This window comes from Convolutriloba macropyga, chromosome 2 (genome assembly GCF_964194025.1).
Source record: "Convolutriloba macropyga chromosome 2, txConMacr16.3, whole genome shotgun sequence".
NCBI classification, from domain to species: Eukaryota; Metazoa; Xenacoelomorpha; order Acoela; family Convolutidae; genus Convolutriloba; species Convolutriloba macropyga.
Genome location: NC_134469.1, coordinates 49429129 through 49451821, shown reverse-complemented (window position 1 = coordinate 49451821; position 22693 = coordinate 49429129). Strand labels below are relative to the sequence as shown.

General features: G+C 36.2%; 1 protein-coding gene across 2 annotated transcripts in view; it reads left to right on the top strand.

Moving 5' to 3' along the window:
* The window catches only part of LOC142358731 (protocadherin-23-like), a 239014-nt gene that overhangs the window by 106841 nt on the left and 109480 nt on the right, over positions 1-22693 (top strand). For both annotated transcript variants that reach the window (XM_075410273.1, XM_075410274.1), the window contains 3 exons: positions 602-747; positions 1144-1331; positions 15166-15772. In XM_075410273.1, coding sequence (XP_075266388.1) covers positions 602-747; positions 1144-1331; positions 15166-15772 — 941 coding nt within the window. The remainder of the gene's footprint in view (positions 1-601; positions 748-1143; positions 1332-15165; positions 15773-22693) is intronic.

The window sequence follows — 22693 nt, the reverse complement described above, 5'->3', positions numbered from 1 at the left end:
TTATTGCAAAATTTTTGCTGTCAAACAACGGTTCTTTTCGATTGTTATTTAGTTAGTGATCACTCAATTATTATTAGTAAATAGCGAAAACAAACAACGTGACTGAATGGTGCGATGTTCAAGATTCAAATCAATGACGTTATACTATCTAAATCAAAAGTTGAGATACTTGATCAAAATATCCGCTCGATGGAAATCACTGATATGACTCAAGCCGGCAATGTTAGAAAATTAGCATAAGAATGTTATGAACAAAAGGACAGCAGCCAATATTCCTAGGTGACTAATTAATTGACCTCGAACCAAGTGTAAAGCAATAAATGTAATCGTGTGTATAATTTGTATACAAATTTTTATGTGAGCTTTAATAGCATCATTTATTGTGAACCCCTTAGTAAATCTGATTGCCTCGCTCTCTTTACTTATACCAATACCCCACCCCACCACCTGGCTACAATAAAATTGAGTCCCGTCAGTCGCTCGAAAGTAATTGACTTGATCTGACATAGTTGAATATGTTTATCTTTCTGGTACTGATACGAACTGCTGATATCTGGTTGACTTTAGTCTTGTTTATAATCATTGAATCTTTTTTGTTCAGATTCCGCGAGTGGGCTGTTCGAAGTGGACTCAGTTACAGGAGAGCTCTCGTTAAAAGATATGTTAAATTTCGAAGAGCAGCAATTGCACTTGGTCACAGTTTTAGTCACTGACGAAGGACTGTCACCATTGTCTTCATCTTGCCAGGTACTCTTCGAGCCATTCATTGCCCCTTCTTGCCTCAGATTGATGCCTTTTGCAACAACAGCTCCATTTTTAGTGTCAAAAATTGTTGTGATTGGGTCTGGCCAGTTTAATATTAAAGCTATTACGTGTTATTGAAGGAGTTGATAAGATAAACAAAACCTGCTTTCTATTTTTCTCTGATTATTGAATTAGTTGGAACATTGGGAGTTAAAGGTGAAGAATAAATAGCTAAAGTAAAAAATCGGTCTTAACTCGGATTGACACCAAGTTTTCTGTATGGAGACGTTCAAGGAAGGTATTCAATTCTTTGTTCATTAGTTGGTGAATATGAAATTTGGAGCTTTGTTTGAACTTTTTTAAAGATCCACTGAGCCAAATAACTAAACTCTTGTTTAGGTGGAGGTGACTGTGTTGGACGACAGTGAGTCGGCACCTTTCTTTCTCTCTGATTCAGCCCACATTGAGGTTGAGGAGGGTGTGGAGCCTGGAACTGTGATAGCAACTGTTACTGCCATTGATCCAGATGATCTTGATACATCCCAAGAATTGGTGCAGTCAGTAGATGTAAATGAGTCTTTCATGAGGTCAGTCATTCATTTTCTTTTTCATTTTGATTTCTTTTCATTAAGCTCTCTTAAACCATAGCAAAATTGGCGCTACCTGTTTCAAAATTTCCAATGAAATGAAATTTTTCTTCAATCACATTTAAAAAAAAATTGATCTGAGAATTATAAAGTGGCGTAACTTCCTAAGGTATTTTGTACGTTTTATTTGATATACGCTCTTTTTTACCTCTGATCTGTTTAAGTTTTATTCAGCTTTCCGTTTTGCTCCGAAGGAAAACTTCAACCGTTCATGCCCCTCCTATAATCTTGAAAACAATCTTTGCGACGAAAACGTATGGTGAGCACTAGTTAGCTTATTCGGCATGAAAAAACTCTTCAATGAAATCATGCCGTTATTATATCAAGTCACGAAATTACATTAAACTTTTTGTTTGTTAAAAACTCCTACTTAGTTTTTAGTCCTATCAAAGTTTATTTGTTTTATTAACGGATTTTTTATCAGTATCCTTGGCATGCAATATAATTTCCGCAGAAAGAGCCAAATAGTTTCTTGAATATGTTATTTTATCATTTTTACATATAGGAGTCCTAATTTCAGCACTTTCTCTGCGGAAGCATATTTTACTTGAAGAATCATATTCATAGTTCATTTTCGAGAAAATTAAAATAAATGATATGACTTAACCCAACAGAAATTGCAACTGAAGTTTAATTTGAGTTAGTTCAATATCGAATGAAAAAAACTTCTGCGCAATGAATTTTAACAAGCTTTAATAATTTATCACTGATGTGCTTTTAACTTAGCTTTTTGAGCGGCGTTGATATCTTTTTCAGCTTATATGTGTGTCCGTTTTTTATCTCTATGATACGGTACGCAGCTATTCCGGCAATCTGCCGTCTATTTTTCAATAATGTCTGTCAACCACTTTTTTTTTAATTTAGGCCCCGTTCTACTCATTATTTTTCATTTGGCCTCTAAATACTTTCTGTTACTGAACGAAACTGAATGCGAAAGCGGAAATTAAAACAAGCGATGCGAACGTTTTATGAAAATGGACTTGTGTGCGTTGCCAAAAACTACGATGTTGAGACAAAAAAAGATAGTCTATTGGGTATAAAACGCTTCCAATTTAATGCAATACAATGTGCACACCTGTTGACAGTTTGAATGATTTAACCAAAAGAGAAAAAAAGTGTACTTGGCAGGTGAGCAGGCTTGAGCACAGGAAAGCATACAAGCAATTGAGTTGAATCGCAAGGGCTTAGGCTGCACTTCATTTTTATAGTTTGCATCAAGGCGGTTGAAAATGTTAGACGAATGCTGCTGCAAAATACTATATGATACAGACAATTCATTCTCGGCACTGGCGAGTTTATTGTGGTCACTACTGCTTCTTTGAAGGAGATTATCTATTAGATGACATTTAAATAAGAAGAGGACGTTTGGAAATTTTTGAGTATTTTAAAATTTTTTTAAAATTTTTATATTCTACTGGACATGGTTGTCATAAATAACTGCATCACTTTTGACAACTACCACAACATTTTCTTGAAGAAATGATGCAAATCGACCTAGTATTGCAAATAGGTCCAGTTTGTAAATTTGTATGCAGTGAAAGCGATTTATTTACAAAGTACCTAATTGCAGTATCACGGAAAGGTATTTTTCCAACAGCTGGCTGAAGATTTCCCCGCACAATTATTTGCCAAGCACTTAGGTATCCGATTTGAATTAACAAAGCTACCTGAAGCAAAACTTGAATGAACAAAAATTTTTAACATCTGCAAAAAATTGTCGCTGAACGATCACACGGCGCACTTAATTTTTTTTGAAACTCTTTTTGTTTAAGCGGTAAAACGATTGACTGAAGTAGAAGCACTGGACAGAAAGTGTAGGCAATAGAACTGTTGGTTTTATTAGGTGGTTGGCCACGTCTTGTAGTGCAATTTTTTATTTTGTTCACGTTGCTTGTTTTCAATTCTGCTTTCGTATTCAAGAACATTTCCATCATTCTTCATTTAGTTGTTGCCTAAAAACAACATTTTATGGACGGGAGCCTGTTGAAACGCCTGACCTCCAACTTTACAGAAAGAACATAAGCAGAGAAGTTAAACTTATTCTTTGTCTCCAAGCTACAAGATGAAATTTTTCGAAAGTTTGGTGAAATCAAAAAATCATTTTCGTTTCCTATCAGTCATACACATGCTGCTGAGTCCTACTAAACTGACAGGGAATGGAATCTTCAATCATTTGATAGTGCAAAATGCGTCCATGAGAAGAATCAATATTGAGGCAGACATATTTACGTGGCAGTTCAAACCAAGCAATTACGCCATGTATTGTTATCTGCTGGCCCTATATCTCATAGGGCCAGCAGATAACAAAGGATACCTGTGTACCGAGTCAACTATCTGTGTTAACAAAAAACTCGATAATATCGAAGCAGTCCAAACAAGATCAATCTTTATCAAGCGAATCAAATTGGGCCAAGTACTGTCCAGTTTTAAATGATTTCAGAAAATGACTTGAGACAATAGATAACGAGTGTCCCGAAGATGTGCAGAGAACCATCAATGAGTCGCAACTGTAATTTGATTTTATTTCGAGAAACAGAAATGCAATTTTTCAATGAAGAGGTGATAAGCTCAGCGTTAAGCTATCTCGCCAATAGTGTATCAATTGATATGAAGATGGCTAAAGGCGTTGCCTAATAAGCTGTCTATTCTGTCTAAAGAATACCGCAAAGTGAATAGTTCTTGATTAATTAAAAATGAAAAACAGAAAAGAAATACAACTAGAACAATAAAGAAACGAAACAGAGGGCAGAATGCTTAAGTGTATCACAGTGAATGAAGCTAAAGAGATACAAAGAAAAGGAAGGCTCTGGGCCCAGATAGAATAGCACCAATCCACCTCAACGATCTAGGCCTCATAGCGCTCAGATACCTAACTGACAGCATACACTTTTCTGTAAACAGTGCAAAAATTCAAAACATGTGGGAAATTGGCCAAGTTATACCCCTACACAAGCCGGGAAAAACCATAGACGAATCTAAAGGCTTCAGACCAATTGCACTCCTCTCCCACATTGCAAAACTAACATCTCTAAAAGAACATCAGCAAGGCTTTAGACTTGAGTACTCCACAACGACAGCTCTCATTATTGTCAACGATGATACAGAAGAAAGCCTTCATCAAAGGCAACCTTGCAATTGTACTCTATTTCTAGCCTTCGATCTCACCGCCGCTTTCAACACTGTTGATTACAATTTACTACTTAGAGACCTACTCGGGGCACCACAGACAAATAGCACAAAAAGTGGGGTCGCCTCATTTTACAGGGCATATTCTCTTCAGTGTAGTATAACAATAAAAAGTCAATGTGGAGAGATGTCAAACCGGGTGTCTTCCAAGGTGTAGTGTTATCACCAATGCTCTTTGACATATACATGAGCAAGCTACCTCTACCCCGTAAGATATAAACATCACCTCCTACGTTTGATATAACTATAACTATATCTCATCCACATGTTAAGTAGTTGCGTGACATGATAATTCCCTACCTAAATGTATCAGCTGAAAAATCAAGTGCATCTGTGCCCACAAGTTGAAGCAATGATGCCAAGTTTGACCCACACCTCACAATCAACAGTACACCAATACCAGGGAAGTCCAAAGTCAAAGTAGTTGGTGTCATCTTCGATAGTTTGCTCAATTTTGTAGAACATGTAAGGATCACCAAACAGAAACTACAAAAGCGCAATAACATTGCGCTAAAAAAGATTGCTGATAGCGAGTGTGGCTGCACATAAGAGACACTCTCAGTGACCTACAAAGCTATGAGTTGGAGCCTCCTCTACTCTGGTGCTCCTATTTGGTGCTTCCACAATCTGAAATACAAAACTGGAACCACCTGCAAGCACAAAACCTTGCTCCTCGCACTATTACTGACTGTGTAAAAATGTCTGATATCAATGACTTACACAATGAGGATGAAAAGGTGCCTGTTAAAGCTCACATTGAAATGTTAGCAGAAAAATTTCTAGCCGGTATTTATCAGAGCAATCGTGCTGATCAGAAAACAACCGTCTCAATCAGTTTTTGTACCATGAGATAGACACTAAACGATATTTTTGGGACCGGCTGAAGCAGCACAAACAGCAATTAAATCGCAAAGAATTCAAAAAGTGAGCTGAAAAGTATCCATCACCGCACAATTCATACTCAGTTGGTTAAAGACAGCAAGCAACTAGGCACACCTCCAGCAAAGATAGCAGAAGAACAAATGCTGCAACGAGTTGCACGTGTCCTACGAGCTCAACTGAGAACTGGATACTGCCCCTGCCCCCTTTCTTGCGTAGGATCTCTAAAGATAACCGCTGTCCCAAATGTGAAGTAGCGCCACTTGACGTGAACCACATTTTCAGCTACAGTGAAAACACCGCGGACCTGAAAGTGATTTACCTGTGAGGAAGACCAGTAAATGTAGCTAACTGGCTGTATTTAATGACACCAGTCCAACACGACCACACATCTGCCCAGAATAATCTGCCTTCCTTGTCCCTTTCCCTGATGTTGACGTTGCCCGTCGTGGCCCCCGTAACACGGGGACGGAATGTCATTTACCATGGCGTAGATTCAGAAAGGTCACCGCACCACAAGCATGTTATGTATAGGCAGTCACAATACTATTGATATATCTGTTTTTATTATGATAAAGTTGCAATTAAGGTATCAGTTAAAAACGGCAATAAGCGCTGGCATCCCGCCAAAATGTCCTGAAAATTACAGCTCTGTGCGACAGCTACAACAACAACAACCAACTGGTTTTTTTTATTTAATCACACAATTTTGAATATTTTTAAATGCAACAGTATTTATCAAGAAAATACGTCACTGCAAGCCTACGCATTATTCATTATCAGTCACCCTTCAAATTTGCGATCTTCTTCAACATGTTACAACATATGCTTACTAAGTCTTTCAAAACTTGGCTCTGGCCTTGACTCACATTCTGTGAACCCTTTCAAGACGCCTTTATAAAGTCTTTTTCGTTGTCCTTTTCATTTCCTTTTGTACTCGTGTCTTTCAAAGAAATGTGTACTATGAAGAGACCAATTACCAGACTAATTAACAGTTATCAAAAGTGACAATAAATTGCTCTGAAGTTCGAGAACTAAAAAACTCAAAAATTGGGTTCATTCAGATAAACGTGACGAGAGGAGAATCAAATAATCATGATAATACAAAAGTTATGGAAAAATGAAGCGAAGCAATAAAACTCGTTACCCAAATGTCAAACAAAATTAATATTTAAGATGCGGCATCTTGCGAAACAGATTCTGGCGAAATTGATCGATTTATGAAAATTATATCTTCTTAAGTCCATTTATTTCTTAAATTCAAGGTCATTTTTGCCAGTTGATGGCCGATTCGACAGCTGCTAAAAGGGACATCAACTTTCGAAGAGCCAATTTTGACTTTCAATAGACAAAAAGTGAAAAAAATAACAGAAATATGTCAAATGTGGTTGAAAATTTTTCTAAAATCAGAATCTGCTGGAATATCTTGAGGAGAAAGCTCAATTTTTGGCGTACTATTAGGAAAAGACATGAATATGAATTACAACTCCATAATTTATCAAGCTTTGCAATTAACTACAAACAAACTTGGCTAAACTTTTCATTTGAAACTTACTGCAAAAACCACTTTTACTGCAGAAATTGAGTAGTTTATTGGTGATTGTAGTTTTAAAATTTAAATTGAAAATGGATTTTTGGATTCCCAGTCCTTGATTTGGTTGAAAAGTAAAGAATTTTAAAAGTAAAGAAAAGTAAAAAATTTTTAGCTCGTTTTTTTCTCAAAATAGTTTAAACACGTTCACCAAAAAAGCCCATAAATCATCAGCCTACTGCTATGTGATCGAGGAATCAAAAGAATCTTCGACAGCAATTCCATTATGATACTTTTCCTACGACGGATTTTGTTCGAAGCTCTTGTAGCATATACAGAATGTGCACAAGCGGTCTTTCTCAATCTTATTTATAACTCTATTTTTGCTATTAATCTTCCTAATAATTAAAGTTTCTGTCTGATATTATATAATTGAAGTAACTTTCTTCTTGTTCGTACGTCTCTTCAACTGGAAGATCACCAAAAGGGATCTTCGTGGCAGAGGTTTTGATTAATTATTAAGTGAGACCATCGGGATTAACCAAGTTCTAAGTTCCAAGTTTTAAGCGTTAATTTTACAATAATAACTGCTTAACTGGGTAAAATGTGTTCATTCTGAACAGTGGTTTTCACAAAGTTGGGCTACGGAAGGATAACTTTACCTTTTAATTGGACAGATGGGTATTTTTTTCTTCAGGACTTTATTACCTCACGTCTTTCAAACTGTATTAAATGAAGGCCGATGAATACTATTCATCATTTTTTTAGTCTGCGCATCTTTGAAACAATATGCTTATCTACTGAATTCCGGATTAACGTTCAAAGATCAAAAATAGAAGTGAATTTTAATATTGTTGATTCATTCAAGTGTTTGTTACCTGTGTTTTGGAACAGTTTGTCACTGGTATTGTTTTGGTGGAGGTATAAGGACACTTTTGAGAATCTAAAGTGGAATGTCACCTCAGTGTGAAGTAGTTTGAACAAACTGCAGCACCCCATTATGCAGTGACCATTGCAATTGAAAACATGTGGCCTATTAAGCTACCTGCATGGTCATAAACCTCCCCCTTTCCTCTCTTTATATCTTAACTTGTTGTTGTTGTTTTGATATATGGCTGGACAGTCTTGACTTTGTAAGTGTAAACATGTAACTTATCCACTACAATGCTCTATTGCTATCTAAGCGGAGAAGTAATGCTTGTGAAATTGGCAGATTTACTCTTTTATCTGTTTCTAATCAAAGGCAACTCTCATTAGCAGAATGAAATTTATATCGAACCTATTGACTTGCGGTCATTATTTTTCCTCGAGTTTTAATGTTTTGTTGGGTACAACCTGGGGTGTGAATTTTGCTAATCTTAAGCGAATCCAAATATTAGTCTTACATGTATTCGTTCTATGGAATCAGTTTCAAATTTGGACACAGGTTTTTTACAGACGGTTTTCGGAGGCAAATTGTGACGAAATATCAGTTTATGATTTTGATTTGAAGCCAAAAGATTATTTAAAGCAATTAAAACCTCATGTTCCGCTTTCTTTGCCCAAAACACTCTTGGCAAAGTTGACTACTTATTCGAGAAGATTTGTTTAGCAGCGGTTGTTGACAAAAAGTGAAAGTGACGAAGGTTTCAGCTATAGTGAATTGAAGAGAGTGAAAAGTTAAAGTTGTGCCTAAGTGACCATAAAATTTGTTAGAATATTTTCTGTTGTTTTCTGGGTGGTGGTGGTGGTGGTAGTATGGTGGGTGATTGAGAGTGCTACCGCCTTATATGAGTGTACGGAGTATGTGTATAGTCTGCGCAGAGTTGGTAGAGGGCTTGAGCCTAATTTATAGCGACACTGCAACTCTTAGAGAGCGGCTTTTGTGATCGCTTAGTTTCCGCTTGTATTATCCTTAGAAAAACAACACGTTTCAAAGACCAAACTTAACAGCCCTTTCTACCCCTCTCTCTTCTTCTTCTTCTACCTTTCTCTCTCCCGTCCCCAAAGGCCGATTAGTTGTTACTGGGAAATTTCCGGATTGAAGCGCGTGTTTGTTATTGTAATAAAAATGCAAAGTTATAAATTTTGATAACTATTCAACAGTTAGTTTGTGAAATGGTTATTTAGTTATTTTCCGGCTAGTGATCATTTGTTCCACCCTCTTACTACACATAAACCTAAGTACAGCACAGACAACGTGTGTGTTTCTCACTTGATCCGTTTCTGTCGAAAGGGGTGCGGAAATTGTAGAGTTAATGTGATTGTAATTGTTTTTCTGTTATTACTATTACAATCATTATTATTATTGCTCTTGTTTTCCTGTTTGTGTTGTTTGTTCTTCCCTTGGCTGTCAACTTGGCTGTCTCTCGATTCCAATCCCAACTCAAAAATGACTCAGACAGGTGGAAAAATTGCATAAAAAGAGTGTTGACTTAGTATTTTACAAACAATACACGCATTGTTTCACGCTTTATCTCGCATAATTTATTTCACTATTTACCTGGCTAGGTGTTCACTCCTCTGCGCTCCAATTTTTGACTTATTCTTTTTGGACGCGCCGTTATTTTTAACCAAATTTTTGTTCATTCCGCCAGATGTTTGTGACGACAATCCATCTTATTTTACAGTTGTATTTGTTATAAATGAGTGCCTGAATCGAACTTGACAATCAATTGCACTGCTCTTTTAATAAATGGTTATAGCCTTCTGTAATTACCCATAACCGTTATTGGTTCGACTACCTTGCATTTACATTGAATATACAATTGTTTTTTTCTATTTTTTCACTTTATTTGTAATTTATGCGTTTCATTTTTTCAAATTTTTGCTGTTTTTTCTAAAGCAGCGACTGCTACAAAAATTTAATCTCTAATAGTGTCTTGAATGATTTCTTTTTTGCAGACAAGTGAACGTATTAAGTGAAGAACGGGCCGGCAGCCAAAGGAAACTAACCCAGACTTTAAAAATGCAAAGTGCCATTTCTGTCTTTTTTACGAGTTTTCATTGCTGCCGAAAAAAAAGTATTTTTTTCAGTTTTTGGTTGCTAAGTTATACATTTTAACCAAGAAATAAATTGTAATAGCAAAATTAATATGTTCCAATCAGATTTCTGGAAAAATCAAACAGAGTAGCGAAGAGAAATGTTGATCTACTTTACTATGTCAGTTCAACAAATTTCCTAAAACAAGGGAAAATCATCACGAGTTCCTCTTTTGTTAAGTTTTGTATATTATTTGCTCTCAGACGAATGTTCAGTAATTGCTTGCTACCTGTTGCTCTTTTATGCGATGTTTGTTGGAATATTTTTCCTTCTAACCAATTTGAATTATTGCTCTCAGCAAAGTGATACATAGGTTAACTTCGAGGCCGTTAAGATACCGTGCCTTTTCTTTTTGTGGTTGACTATTTTCAAAGTTTATGTTCCACCGAAGCTACTCGTGAGGTGTTATTTTCTGAAGTAAAGAGTTTTTTTTTCAGTTGTTTGGTCACTTTGACGGCCCTCTACTTTTCTGCTCCCACCTTGAAGCTAGCTGGCTATAGCTTAATTAAGTACAGTGAACGCCAGCACAATGCCAGCAGTTTATGAGTAATTTGTCTGACGTTTTTTTTTGGAATGGTGTTTTTCCTCATTCATTTTTTACTTGGAATCAACCGTTGAATACAAACATGACAAATTTGCAATTTGATTAGCAAAATGCCCAGGACATATTTTTTGTAATTTATTTTAATTGCCAATTGGTTCCTACTGTTTCAATTGAATGATACATAGAAAAGGCGCACTTTTGTGAATAGTATTTATGCAAAAAAGGCAATAAAAAGTTGTGCTATCATTGTTAGGAAAAATACTATTATGGAATGTCGGAGTCTGAGGAAAGGATGTTTTCTACTTTGTTTCAATGCAATGTAACTTTTTTCGAAAGGGGATTGCCTTTAATTTTTTCTCTTCATGTGGCCAGTATGGCGGCTGTGCAATTAAATTACGATCTGGTTATCATCTGGGAAACATTATCAAATGATTTGTAAGTTTTGTCATTTCTGGGAAAAAATTAATTTTTAATCGAATCATTTAAATTTTTGTTTTGATAAATATACCACACTAAAATTTCATTGTTAGTCGTTACAGTGACTTAAGAGGTGCAAAAATATGGATTAAAATATTTCTAATGGGTAAATTAAATGAATGAATGAATGTCATCAAATGAAATTTTATATTAACAACATGAAAAGAAGTGAGAAAACAGTTGATATCTCCTATCAAATTTGAGCTGTGACGAAACGAGAGGGGAGAAAATTGTTTTTACTCGTTCTGAAGCAAGGATTTTTTCAATTTCGAGTAATTGTCAAGAATATGGTTTCAATCCGGAATTAACCTGTTGCTTGGCCGTCTTTCTGTTTTTCAATCTACGCTGTATAGTTTTCGATTCTGAAGGAAAAAATAAATTTTAAGCATTGTGAGATGCTAAATATTAGAGAGGTTGCCCTTTACCAGTGTAAGTTATTTCTTTTTTTTTGAAATTTCCCGGACAAGTATTACAACTAAACTCTGTAGAATATTCTGGCATTTAGTAATTCGCTCTTCAAGCATTAACTGTTTTCTTGTACAATACAGTCTTCAGTTGAGTCGAATTGCAACCTGGACCAGAATAATAAAAGATGGATTGATTGAAATTTTTTGAAGGCATATAAGCACTTCAAACGATTTATAAACCATAAAAACAAAATTAGAGCTCTTTTAATCATCAAAGTATATCTCTTTCATCATTCCATGTTTCCTCTGTCTTTATAATAACAGCGTCTGGTTATAACTTTCTTCTCGTACTTGGGACTTTTTCATCTCGCACTTGGAGTGACTAAGGAATAAATTGGATGTAGCAAAACTTGTTCATAATTTTCAGCCTGTTTTGTGAGTTTTTAAACCTGAGTCATTATGTTCACTTTCTTCGTTTGTGATTTGTCTGCAAGTTCGAGCTTCACAGCAGAAGGCTCCACTGGATTTCTGATAATTACAAATATCAGTTTGTGTTTATTTGTAAATATTAGCACATAAGGTGTTAGCATATGTACATTGCTTGCTCTGCTCTCATACTATTTTTTTGTGTTTAGCACATCTATTTTGAGCGTCCTTGTTATTCAGAAATTGAATACCTGTCCTTGCCACGGGGCTTCCAAGGGGACTTAGGGAGTATGGATAGATGACTAAGCCCTCTACTCCATAGGTTGCCCTTTAGTGCATCTCATTTCCATTTTTGATCTGGATTGATATTTGCCCGAGGGGGCCGAGGGCCAATTGAAATTCAACCCGATACTTAGCCGTTAGGGCATTTATTGTTAAAGTTATCTAATGGCATTTTCTGCATATTTTTGGGAGAAATGAGACTGTTGAGATAACGAGTCTGTATGTTTCATCGCACTTATTTTTCCATAAATATGTGAGCGTGTTAGCAGAGACTAGAAGGGTTAGAGGCTGCTGCGTGTGTGTGTGCGTGTGTCTTTCCCTCCCTGTCTGTGTGATGTGTTATTATTGCTGCTAGACATGGACAAATTTCCCATGGCGTAGCCCTTGTGGTGTACTCTTGTACATTATAAGCAGGGGTCTAAACAAGGCTTATAAAACACATTTAAGGCTTATTAGACACACTTGCACAGCCACTGTGGAGCCATGTTACCATCCATCAAATGACGTATTCTACTCGTTTACTCTCAAGAGCACCAGATAGTTTTTCTCACAAAGCCGAACTTTTGTTTTAAAAAAAAAGCTCAACATTAATTAATTTTTGAAACCTTTTTCGAGTTAATTAAATTGGTAATTATGTTAAAAAAAATATATTTTTTAATGGAAAAGTGGGTTCTCTTTGTTTTTTTTTCCGAACTGGGTGTCAATAGCTAAATCCTGGCTAAATTTCGAATAAAAAGCATGGAATCAATACGATCTGAGAAACCGAAAAACCAACAAATAAGTATTAGAATCGGTCTAAGAGATTGGTCAATGTTAATTGGGATTCGGTTTGTTGATACGTGACGAGGAGAGGGAGGCAAGGATAGTATTGACTTTTTGCCATATTGGCGATGATCCCGTAGCTTTATTATTCTCTTCTCTTTTTCCCGTTTTTCTGCAGTGCTTGTCCTCTAAGTGAGGTGGTGTGATATTTTAATAAACTAGAGCTGTTTTCCTCTCAGCTGACTGGTGCGGCTGCTCTTTCCTCTTCCATATCTGTTTGTGATGTGATTGAAAATGCAAGGTAGTCCCCTACAGACACCACACGGATAACTTATTCATTCCTGTGGCTCTATTTGGATTCTGTGTTACCACCAAAACAACAGCCAAATTTCTACCTGGCTTGTTAAAGCGAGAGTGAGAGCGATAGATAGCGAATAAGTCCACGAGTAGGATAGTAAAGTAGGAGGAGGAGGAGGTTTTGGTAGCTATACCAGTGGCTGGGATTAAGTTAAAAGTAGCCAACCGTTATTCTCTTCACTTCTACCTACTTTCTTTCTATCCCTTTCCCCTTTCGTCTATTCTCTACCACACTGGATCGATCTAATCTTTCCCCCAATATTTTCCCAGTCCTTTATTCTATGCCGTTCTTCTCGCTTACTTTCCATTCTTTTCCTTACTCTCTCCGCTTTTCTTCCCCTCCTATTGATGCTCTTTCGTTCATCATTTTCAAAATTTTTCACTCCTAGCTTTGTCTCCATTAGGCCTGATTTCTACCCCTGTCTCCTATTGTTATTGTTGTTGTTTTGTGCCCCCTGTAACCCGCTTACATGCAGAAAGGCAGGCAGCGATGCTAACTTCATTCGCATCTGAAATGGCCCTTGAGTGAAAAATTGTTGACTATAATCCCCCTCGGTCTTATTTCACTCCGATCTCATTTTCACATAAATTCAATCACGCACCTCTTTTATCACATACAATCCAGCAGATAAAGATAGACTGTATATACGTTTACAAGTTTATAAGTTACAAAGTCGTCTAAACTAGCTAAGGTTGTTATTCAATTGCTTAACCCTACTGAAAAATCCTATTTCCTCTAAATTAGATAATAAAATTGGGTAATTTAAATTTGCCGCCTGATAAAAAGGAATGTTATAAATACTGGGCCATTGATATCTAGTTCATTGTTCTCCCAACTTGAACAATAACTCTTTGTCCCATTTACCCTTTTCCCCCCTCAGTTTTATTGTGTTTCAGAACCTTTTAGAACGCCGTTCCCTTTCGCCGCTTTAGCATAAATAATCACGCGAAATTACTCATTTCCCCCGTTTTCTGATTTCCAATCCCCTTTTCAGGGCCATAATTAGCTATATTCTTCCTGAAACATCAGGTTAAGTGTTTTTAAAGTTGGCGGAAATATTACATGCAATAATTGCGCGATATAAATTAGACTTGTGAATCTATCTTAAGACAGGAGCAGTAACTATCTAAGAAGTGTTGTGTAAATTTGCCCTGTGTTAGTGGGTGCTTCACAATAGTCGGCCCTGTTAATTATTTGCCTTCCTGTGCCCCCTCCCTTTTCCATCATTTCAACTGTTTTCTGTTTGTTTATGCAAAAACCACCCCACCCAGCCACAAAGTCTTTTCCTGGAGGCTGCTCCACTTTTTATTGCCTACTTGCTACTGTTATTACTGCTACTAATTTTCATCGCCGCTCTCGTCTTTTTTATTTCTTCACGTGTTCTCAGTTCACATCAGTCGATTGAGTTTGGCAACATTTTCTGTTTCATCTAGGTTGTTTGTTGTTTTTGCAGTTAACTACCGTTATGCTTTATTCCCTTGTTATTTCAGCCTGCAGTTATTATTTTTAGTCATAACTAAACACTTTACAATTTCTCCCCATTATATTTTGCAAATCAAAGTCTAACAGGTTGATTAGCTGCCGCTTGTCAATTAGCTTTCTAGTTTGGTTGCATTTAACAATGTAGCATGTTATTTACAGATTATCAGATTTACAGAATTCTTACGTTGGAAGAATTTCGTTTGTGACACGTTGCAAATCGTTAACAAAAGCAGATCAAAGTGTCTGTTTAGTTTATTTTTGTTGCATTTGCCTTCCGGAGTCTGCTTTTCATCTACTCTAAATAACGTTTACATAATTGCCTAAAAATTCCGCCCATTTCCTTATTACTTCATTGTTGAGAGCTCATAATGAGAAGAGACAAAACTGTTTTACACAACATTTTGTTTGCAATGTTTAGATACATTATCCTCGCCGGTTGTCTAACAGACCTTTGTATTGACCCTGTGTCGGGTGACATTTATACATCTGGCCGAATCGATCGAGAGAAACAAGACTCCTACGATTTCACAGTGCGAGCAATCAACACAAAGTCTGCACTTCACGATGGGAATCCCAATTACTACGCTGATCAGAGCGTGAATGTGAGGGTGAAGGATAAGAACGATAACAGTCCTGTGTTTGATCATCAGGGCGTTCAACTAGTTCTCAAAGAGAACTCCAAAATTGGATCCGTCATCGGAAAAGTGACAGCAACTGACAGTGACGCAGGCAGCAATGGAGAAGTACGCTACAAAATATTCGACTTGAGTCCACCAGATTACATAACGATTGACGAAGTGCTGGGAACCTTGAAATTGAACAGAGAGGTGGACTATGAAGTTGTGAAGGACATTGGTGTGGTTGTGATGGCACACGACTTGCCCTCCGATGAGGAGGAACAGAGGACAAGTTTTGCCAACGTCTTCATCACAATCGTGGACGAGAATGACAATGCACCTGTGTTCCAGCCCCCTTTCTCGGTCAGCATCCCAGAAGACCACGACCCTACTTTCTCATTCTTTAAGGTCTGTACTTTGCATGCTTTAATTTGTTTGAACTGATGCTCACTCCATTATGAATTACGCATTAACAAAAAGCATTAAAGCATTGATTGTGGCCCCTTGGTTTTAATGCAATTCTAATTGGATATTTGGTTTTGGAAATAAATCTCACGGAGGAGCCGCTCATTTCTAGATAGGAAAAAGCAAAGGAAAAAGGCCTCCTTGGAAATAATACACCACTTGACTTTAAAGAGCTCGGCATTTGACCATCCTTCGCAGGCCATGGTCATATCATATCAGGTCCTGGCAACTGATATGAAACTATCACAATTTGATATGGAACAAATTATCAGGTCTGAACTTCAATGTTAACCTGGAACATTGGGGTTTATTTGCTATTAGAATCAAACTTTTTCATGGGGTTTATTTACTATACTCAAGTATTATGTAGCTCTTGTCAATTGTTCTTTTCTTGTCATAGTTTTTCTGGAATGAAAATTCCTCATTTTTGCCCCTGCATGCTAGGACAGGATACAGGATATGAAAACTTAGGAAATGTAATTAATATTGCTATTCAACTTTAGCAGACTTGTTGTAATTCAATTTGAGAATATTTAGTATTAACAGCCGAAAACAGCCGAAAAGCAGTAGCTGAGTGAACCAAATTTTCTTGACTTTTTTTGCTATCTTAGATATTTGATATACAGAATTTTCGGTCATTTTGATCGTTTTGCAACTTAATTTCGCAAACCACTTGAAGCTCTTTTTTTCGTCATGTGTCTTTTCAAGCAAAATGTTTTCTTAACGCTTATTAACTTTTCGGGTGACTTTTATGTCCTTGAGTTTTGTGTTTTGCTAAAGGCCACTCGAAAAGGGCGCTAAAGTCGGTTGCAATTTTTTTTACTCTGGATAATAGTACTTCCAATCTTTATTAACCGTTACTTTAGTAATGCGCTCATTTGAATCCTCTTTTTTGTAGACTTATTGTCGAAACCCTTACTGAAGTAGGCTATAAAACAATTGAGCCCCGCCAGTCAATCGCAACAATTTGAGTGATATTAGGTGGTTATGTTATATACACTTGAGACCCATATGACTTCTGAACATTTTCAGGCGATGACGTAAGTTGAATTCAGAACAGTAAAAAAAATTAATTGACTAGATAAACCAACAATCATAATACAGCCCTAAGCAGTCTTTCGAACAATGCAAATTTTTAGGCCGCAAGTCTTAATTTTCATAATTTCATTAATTTTTCAATACTGTGGCCATTTTCCAGCATCTGCTCAAGATTATGGTGGCATCTTTTTGTTAAGTATAAAGTGGAATCTTACCAAATTATTTTTCTCAACATTGAAACTTCCTTGATTTTTTTTGACCAATGAAAGTTCATCTTCTTTTGATATAAAAAGACGTATGTGTCTGAAGCAAAATGTTTGCTTGGCCTTTTTTCATAGAACATTTTGTCTATTTCACTTCTGGGGTGAGTTTTTGTTGCCGGATTTTTCAAATTTTTTTAGTGATTTGAATTGCATGCATTCAGAAAGTAAGTCTGTTGTTAAAATAAAAGTGATTGTGGCCTAGTGCAGAGTAATGGTTAATGTCACTGACTCTATATTGTCAGGCGTTTACAATAGCTGCAAGTTCACATATTTTTATGATTTTTGAAGTCAAATTAAAGTGATTATTTTGGTCCCGCCCAAACTGGAAGTGGAGCAAACATGCGAGGGGTTTTGCAGCATTAATTTCTCACTCTCACTTAAAAGTAGAGTGAGAAAACATTTTTAAAAGAAAAAATTCGATTTATTGGTCTGAATTTTTTGTCGGTCATTGAAAATCTTTTGGCTTTTAAGCAGGTCTTGTCCTTCTGTGTTTGTTTCTTCGTCTGCCGGTAATTTTTTGTATTACATTTGTTCTAGAACAGACTTGCGCTTGACTTGAGTGATTTTTTCACGCTGGGTTTCTTGCTTTTTGCGTGATCTAAATCGGCGTATTTGAAGGTGGTATCGCTGAGTGGTTAAGCTATCTGAATGTGGTAGGGAAGAGCACGGGTTCAAACCCCTCCATTGTCAAAAGATTTTGCAACCAAAAAATTCCTTTTGAATACAACCCCTCTGAATTAAATTTCCCCACCTGTCACGACTAGAATTTGATCATGTGTGACTGACATCACTCAGTAAAAATGATTTCGGTACTTAAAAAACTTACATTTGTTTTGAGTTTGCTTAAAGTTAAGTTGAACAAGCCATGCGAATTCACCACTGAAAGTTCCCATAATTGTTTAAGAGGGGCCTATGACTTTTTCAACTTTTTCAACTCTATCTGCATTTTACGGCACGCAAATCTATATCGCCGCTATTCCGTCAATCTGCTGGATACGTTTTTGTCCGAAATGTGTTTTGCATGTCTATCTTTAATCTCTGGTTTTTATCTAGTGTTTCTCTAACTACGGATAGAAGTAAAGGGATAAATGCTTCCTATTTTATGCGTGTGCTTGTAATCATATGATGGAGAAGTATTGTATGGACAGTAAATCAGGGCTTCAAAATGGGGACTAGTTTCAGACATAAAGTTGGAAAATTTGCTATGCTAAGTTGAGCTTATAAGAAACTAATTTGTTTCGAATTATCCGTGGAATGAATTTTGATTAAAGCCACGTTACCGTAACAAATGGGCATACGTCAATTTATCCATTTTATCGAAAGATGAATTGGCCTCTACCGTTATTGCATAGAATTAAAAACTTTGGAATTTTGAAACAAAGAACAATGTGAGATAAAGATTAACTTTGTTTTTTACGTCAAACAAAATTAATTTTTTGGATAAATCTTACTAATGCGCAGAGAGACAAAATGTCTCAACCTGATTTGTTGGTTTTCGTTGCTGATATGTAATTTTTTGCTAATTATTTTTGAAATGAATTTTGTTTCTCGCGTTTATGAAACGAGTGTATTTCGAAACGTATGTGTTCTGCTTAACTTGACATTTGAAAACAGTAGGTAGGTATTTTGTTTAAGAAAACAAACAATATAGCGTTTTTCGTGTGAAAAAAGATAAAATCCTAAAAGTCTCAACTAGAAGATCATAACAATTATTTCTAAAGAAGCAACAAATTTTGTATCAGGAGAAGCTGGACTTCAAATGCATTTTTCAGATTTGTTCCATTTCACTCTGCTCAAATTTTTGAATGTATGTCTGAAATTTTTAAGTTGTTTGGATTGCATCTGAGCTTTTTTTCAAACTGATGGCACTGTATAAATAGCACTTAAAGGAACCTTAAAGCAAGGTCGAATTTTAAAGGCTTAATTGGATCAGTTTAACGTGTAAGTTGCTCAAAAATATGTTTGTTTAAAAAATATGTAATAAAAGAATGGAAGATTTACATCTATCTTTAGTTCATATTTAGGTTTTTTTTATTTTTTTAGTGAACTCGGGCTTTTGGGAGAATCAAGTCCTCATTCATTATCTTATGAGCTCAAGTGTTGCCTTTGAGAAATTACTGATTTTTAAAAATTATCTTTTATCGAATTTGCTTGATTTTAATATTGATAATACGTGCAGTTTAACTTTTTCATCCTTTTCTGGAAAGCGAAAACTTAAGCAGAAACTGTGAGTTTGAATGAGGTATCAGCTGATAATTTGAAATCTGTAGATCTCATTGTTTGATATTCTCTTGATGGCAATTCTCTGACTGTTCTAGTTTTTTTATGAATCTGTGTAAATTTTCTACACTACTGCTTCCGTCATTCAAAAATATCACTTTTTGCGCTCGTAATATTAGCGTATGCTATTGACATATGTTTGCAAAGCGAGGCTGGGCTGGAAAAAAATTGTTTCCGTAAGTTTTTTTCTGACTAAACTCCTGGGCTTAACTATTTATTATTATTGGCTAAGTTTTCCAAATAAGCCTTGTGATTTATTTCTCAAGCGGTAAGAATACCAAGGTGCGCAATCCACAAATTGATACAATCGCTGCTGCTGCTGCCTATTCAAATCTATTTATACTGGTGCATACGAAAGAATGCCTGGAGACAATATAAATGGGCAAGTGTTTTCGGTGTCAACTTATATAAATTTATGGGTCAATTTTGATCAACTTGTTTTTCCAAGTGGAACTAATTGAGAAGTTAATTTTAAATCACGTGTTTTTAACTGCAGGTAGCTGAGCCAGTGTAAGTTGAGTGGGGTGGGTTGTTTGTGAAGGTATTAATTTAGAGCCAGCTGAGTCATATTGGGGGTGGTAAATTGAAACAGATAGGGTCTATTCACGGTAGAGGATCTGGTGGTGGTGTTGGCTACTCTTACACACTATCAATCAAGATATGTGCTTTGACATGACCTGCCAAAAATGTCTCAAACATGTCCAAATTGTGCCAAATTATGAGAAAAGTGTTCAATCATAATTTCATGCGCTCAATCAATATCAATTTGATCATGCAAAATAATGTAGCAACAGTCGTCAACGATGAATGATTACAATGAAGAAGAATTAAATTTGCCAAACTGCAAAATGAATTTTTAAAAGAGAAACCTCAGTTTTAATTTAAACTCATTTTGTAAAGAATTCTTTTTTCATTTTTTTTTTCAAAGATTGCATTTGTTCCCGAAGTTCAAGCAACCTTGTTGATAATGGGACTTGATCGCTGTCTTTTTCGTAACAGATGAAGGTTAATTTTTACTACCTAAGTTTTTTGTCACGTTTTGTGTATTATGTGAAGAAATGATTGTGGTATTGGTGTTTTCGGCTTAGTGGGCCAAGGTGCGAAGGAGTATAAACAATGAGAGGATAAAGATTATTTTATATCCTTGTAGGGTTTGAGTTTGGTCTCTGACAGAGTTGAAACTAATTTGCCCATTTGTAGTTTGGTCACTCAAAGTATTATTATGCCTGTATGTCTATCAGCCGCTTGTGTTGAGGTGAAAACTTTTCATAAAAGCCTCTTATATCTACCTATGTTTTTCATTAGACTATCTGTGCTAATAACTTGAAAGAGTTCAAATTTATTTGAAACCAGATTTATCAGTCTGGTGTTTTAGTTGAAATTAATTTGAATTGGTGGCTAACTTTGATTAAACGTGGGATCCTCCTAATTCCCCCCTCTTTGACGGAGCAGCGTAGGGTCTATAAATATTTGCACAGGGTTCAATTCACTGTAAACCTCAAAAGTGTGATATATGGTGTCTTTATCCACCCAATCTTGGCATAGAATCAGTTCGAGGCACTCTCACTGCGTTCCACTCAGACTGTTACTGATTGCGCATTATTGACAAACCATCTCTATCAAAATTCCTCTGGGCCATTTCAGACCACTATTCAGGTGCCTTTTTAGCCCTTCGAGGGCACCGGGGATCGTTTGACGTAAATTTTTTCAGGCCAAATTTCCCCCCGCCATTGGGCCAATTTGCGTCAGGAGGTCTTCGCTTATCGTTTATTAGATTGCGCTTCCCACTCAAGACTGTTGAAGCCTTGTCAAAGGAGCCCTGGGGGCAGGGTTGCAGAGACATTTTTCATTAGACCGTGGGGAAGGGGAGGGGAAGGGGTAGTCGAAAAAAGTGTCTTAATGAAGTGAATGTGGGTGGTGGTTACTGAGACAGAACATTTGACGTAATTTTAAGATAAAATGCAACTGTGCTAATGTTTTAACCTTGGGGGTTTTGCAGGGAATTTTCTGCTGAGATAATTGTATTCCATCGTCACTATTTGATCACTGTAAATATATCTTAAGTTATTTATATTTTTTGAGAGGCCTTTCCAAATAAACAATGCCTATTTTACAGTCATAGAACAGCTCAAGTCCGTGAGCAAAATTGCAGTATTGTCAATCGATGATTAAATATGCAAAGCCTTTTCCTTCATGCGATTGTATAGATGGAAAAAAATTCATTAATTATTCACGCTTCTCCAGCTTCTCAATGTGCACCAATAGTGCCTGAGATAAATAATTGATACACAATGATGAGGTGCATTGTTTGAGTTAAAATGACACTTTAGGTGATACTGTTTTGAAACCCGACTAAGACTCGTATGTCAATGCGGTTAAGACTTCTGAACGAATGGAAGCTGCTGGTTGTTATTTTTTGTTCGAAACGCGTTTTAATTAATTTAGTAGTGCTGAGACTATGGCATTTGTCTTCGATCGTCTAGTTGACAATGTCCACTAAACATCCGTAAAAATTAAAGCAATGTTAAAAATTGTGACCGCGGCGCGTAGCCTTAAGATTTGCCTTTGAACTGTGTCCCCATTTAGTTTGCCTAATTTATTTTTTGAAGGCTGCTGGGGTGAAATTTCCCGATTATTGCTCAAAATTTGTTTTCATGTGCTGGGTATGTCATTGGGCGAGGTTTCTTCATAACTCAAACAAGAAGACCTTAAAAGGCTTAAATTATATCACAAAATTTTAGAGAAGATCCTGGAAAAGCTCCGAAGAGTAGACACGGCTGAATAGAAATGGCAAGCTATTAGAGTATTGACCAGCCTAAATGAGTACATTTTGTCTATTCGAGCATCATTTTGCAAGAAATGTCAACGAAATAAGCAAAGTTATCGGATCAGAAAGTAAGAAGATGCCGCTTCTAAGAGATTGTTTTTCAATTATACCATTATTAAAACTCAGGCCCCAAGAATAGATGGGTAATATTTCTTGAGAAATCATTGTGTTCAGGTAATCAAGGATAAATTGTAAACTGTAACTTTTTTGAGCTTTGCACATAGAATGATGAAACCGAAAATACTCTTGATTAATTGCGAGTTAAAATTGCAAAATTAATTTTTATAATACAAAAAATGGGAAAAAATCATTTTCGAGGGCTGTAATTGGAAATAAAACTTTTTACGCCTCAAATGTTTGAATGATTGCGTTGCAATTATCAACTGCACTAAACCAGTTTGGTGAAGCTGTACGAACTGTACAGCGATTTTCGCATCTAACAAAATTTTTGTTGTT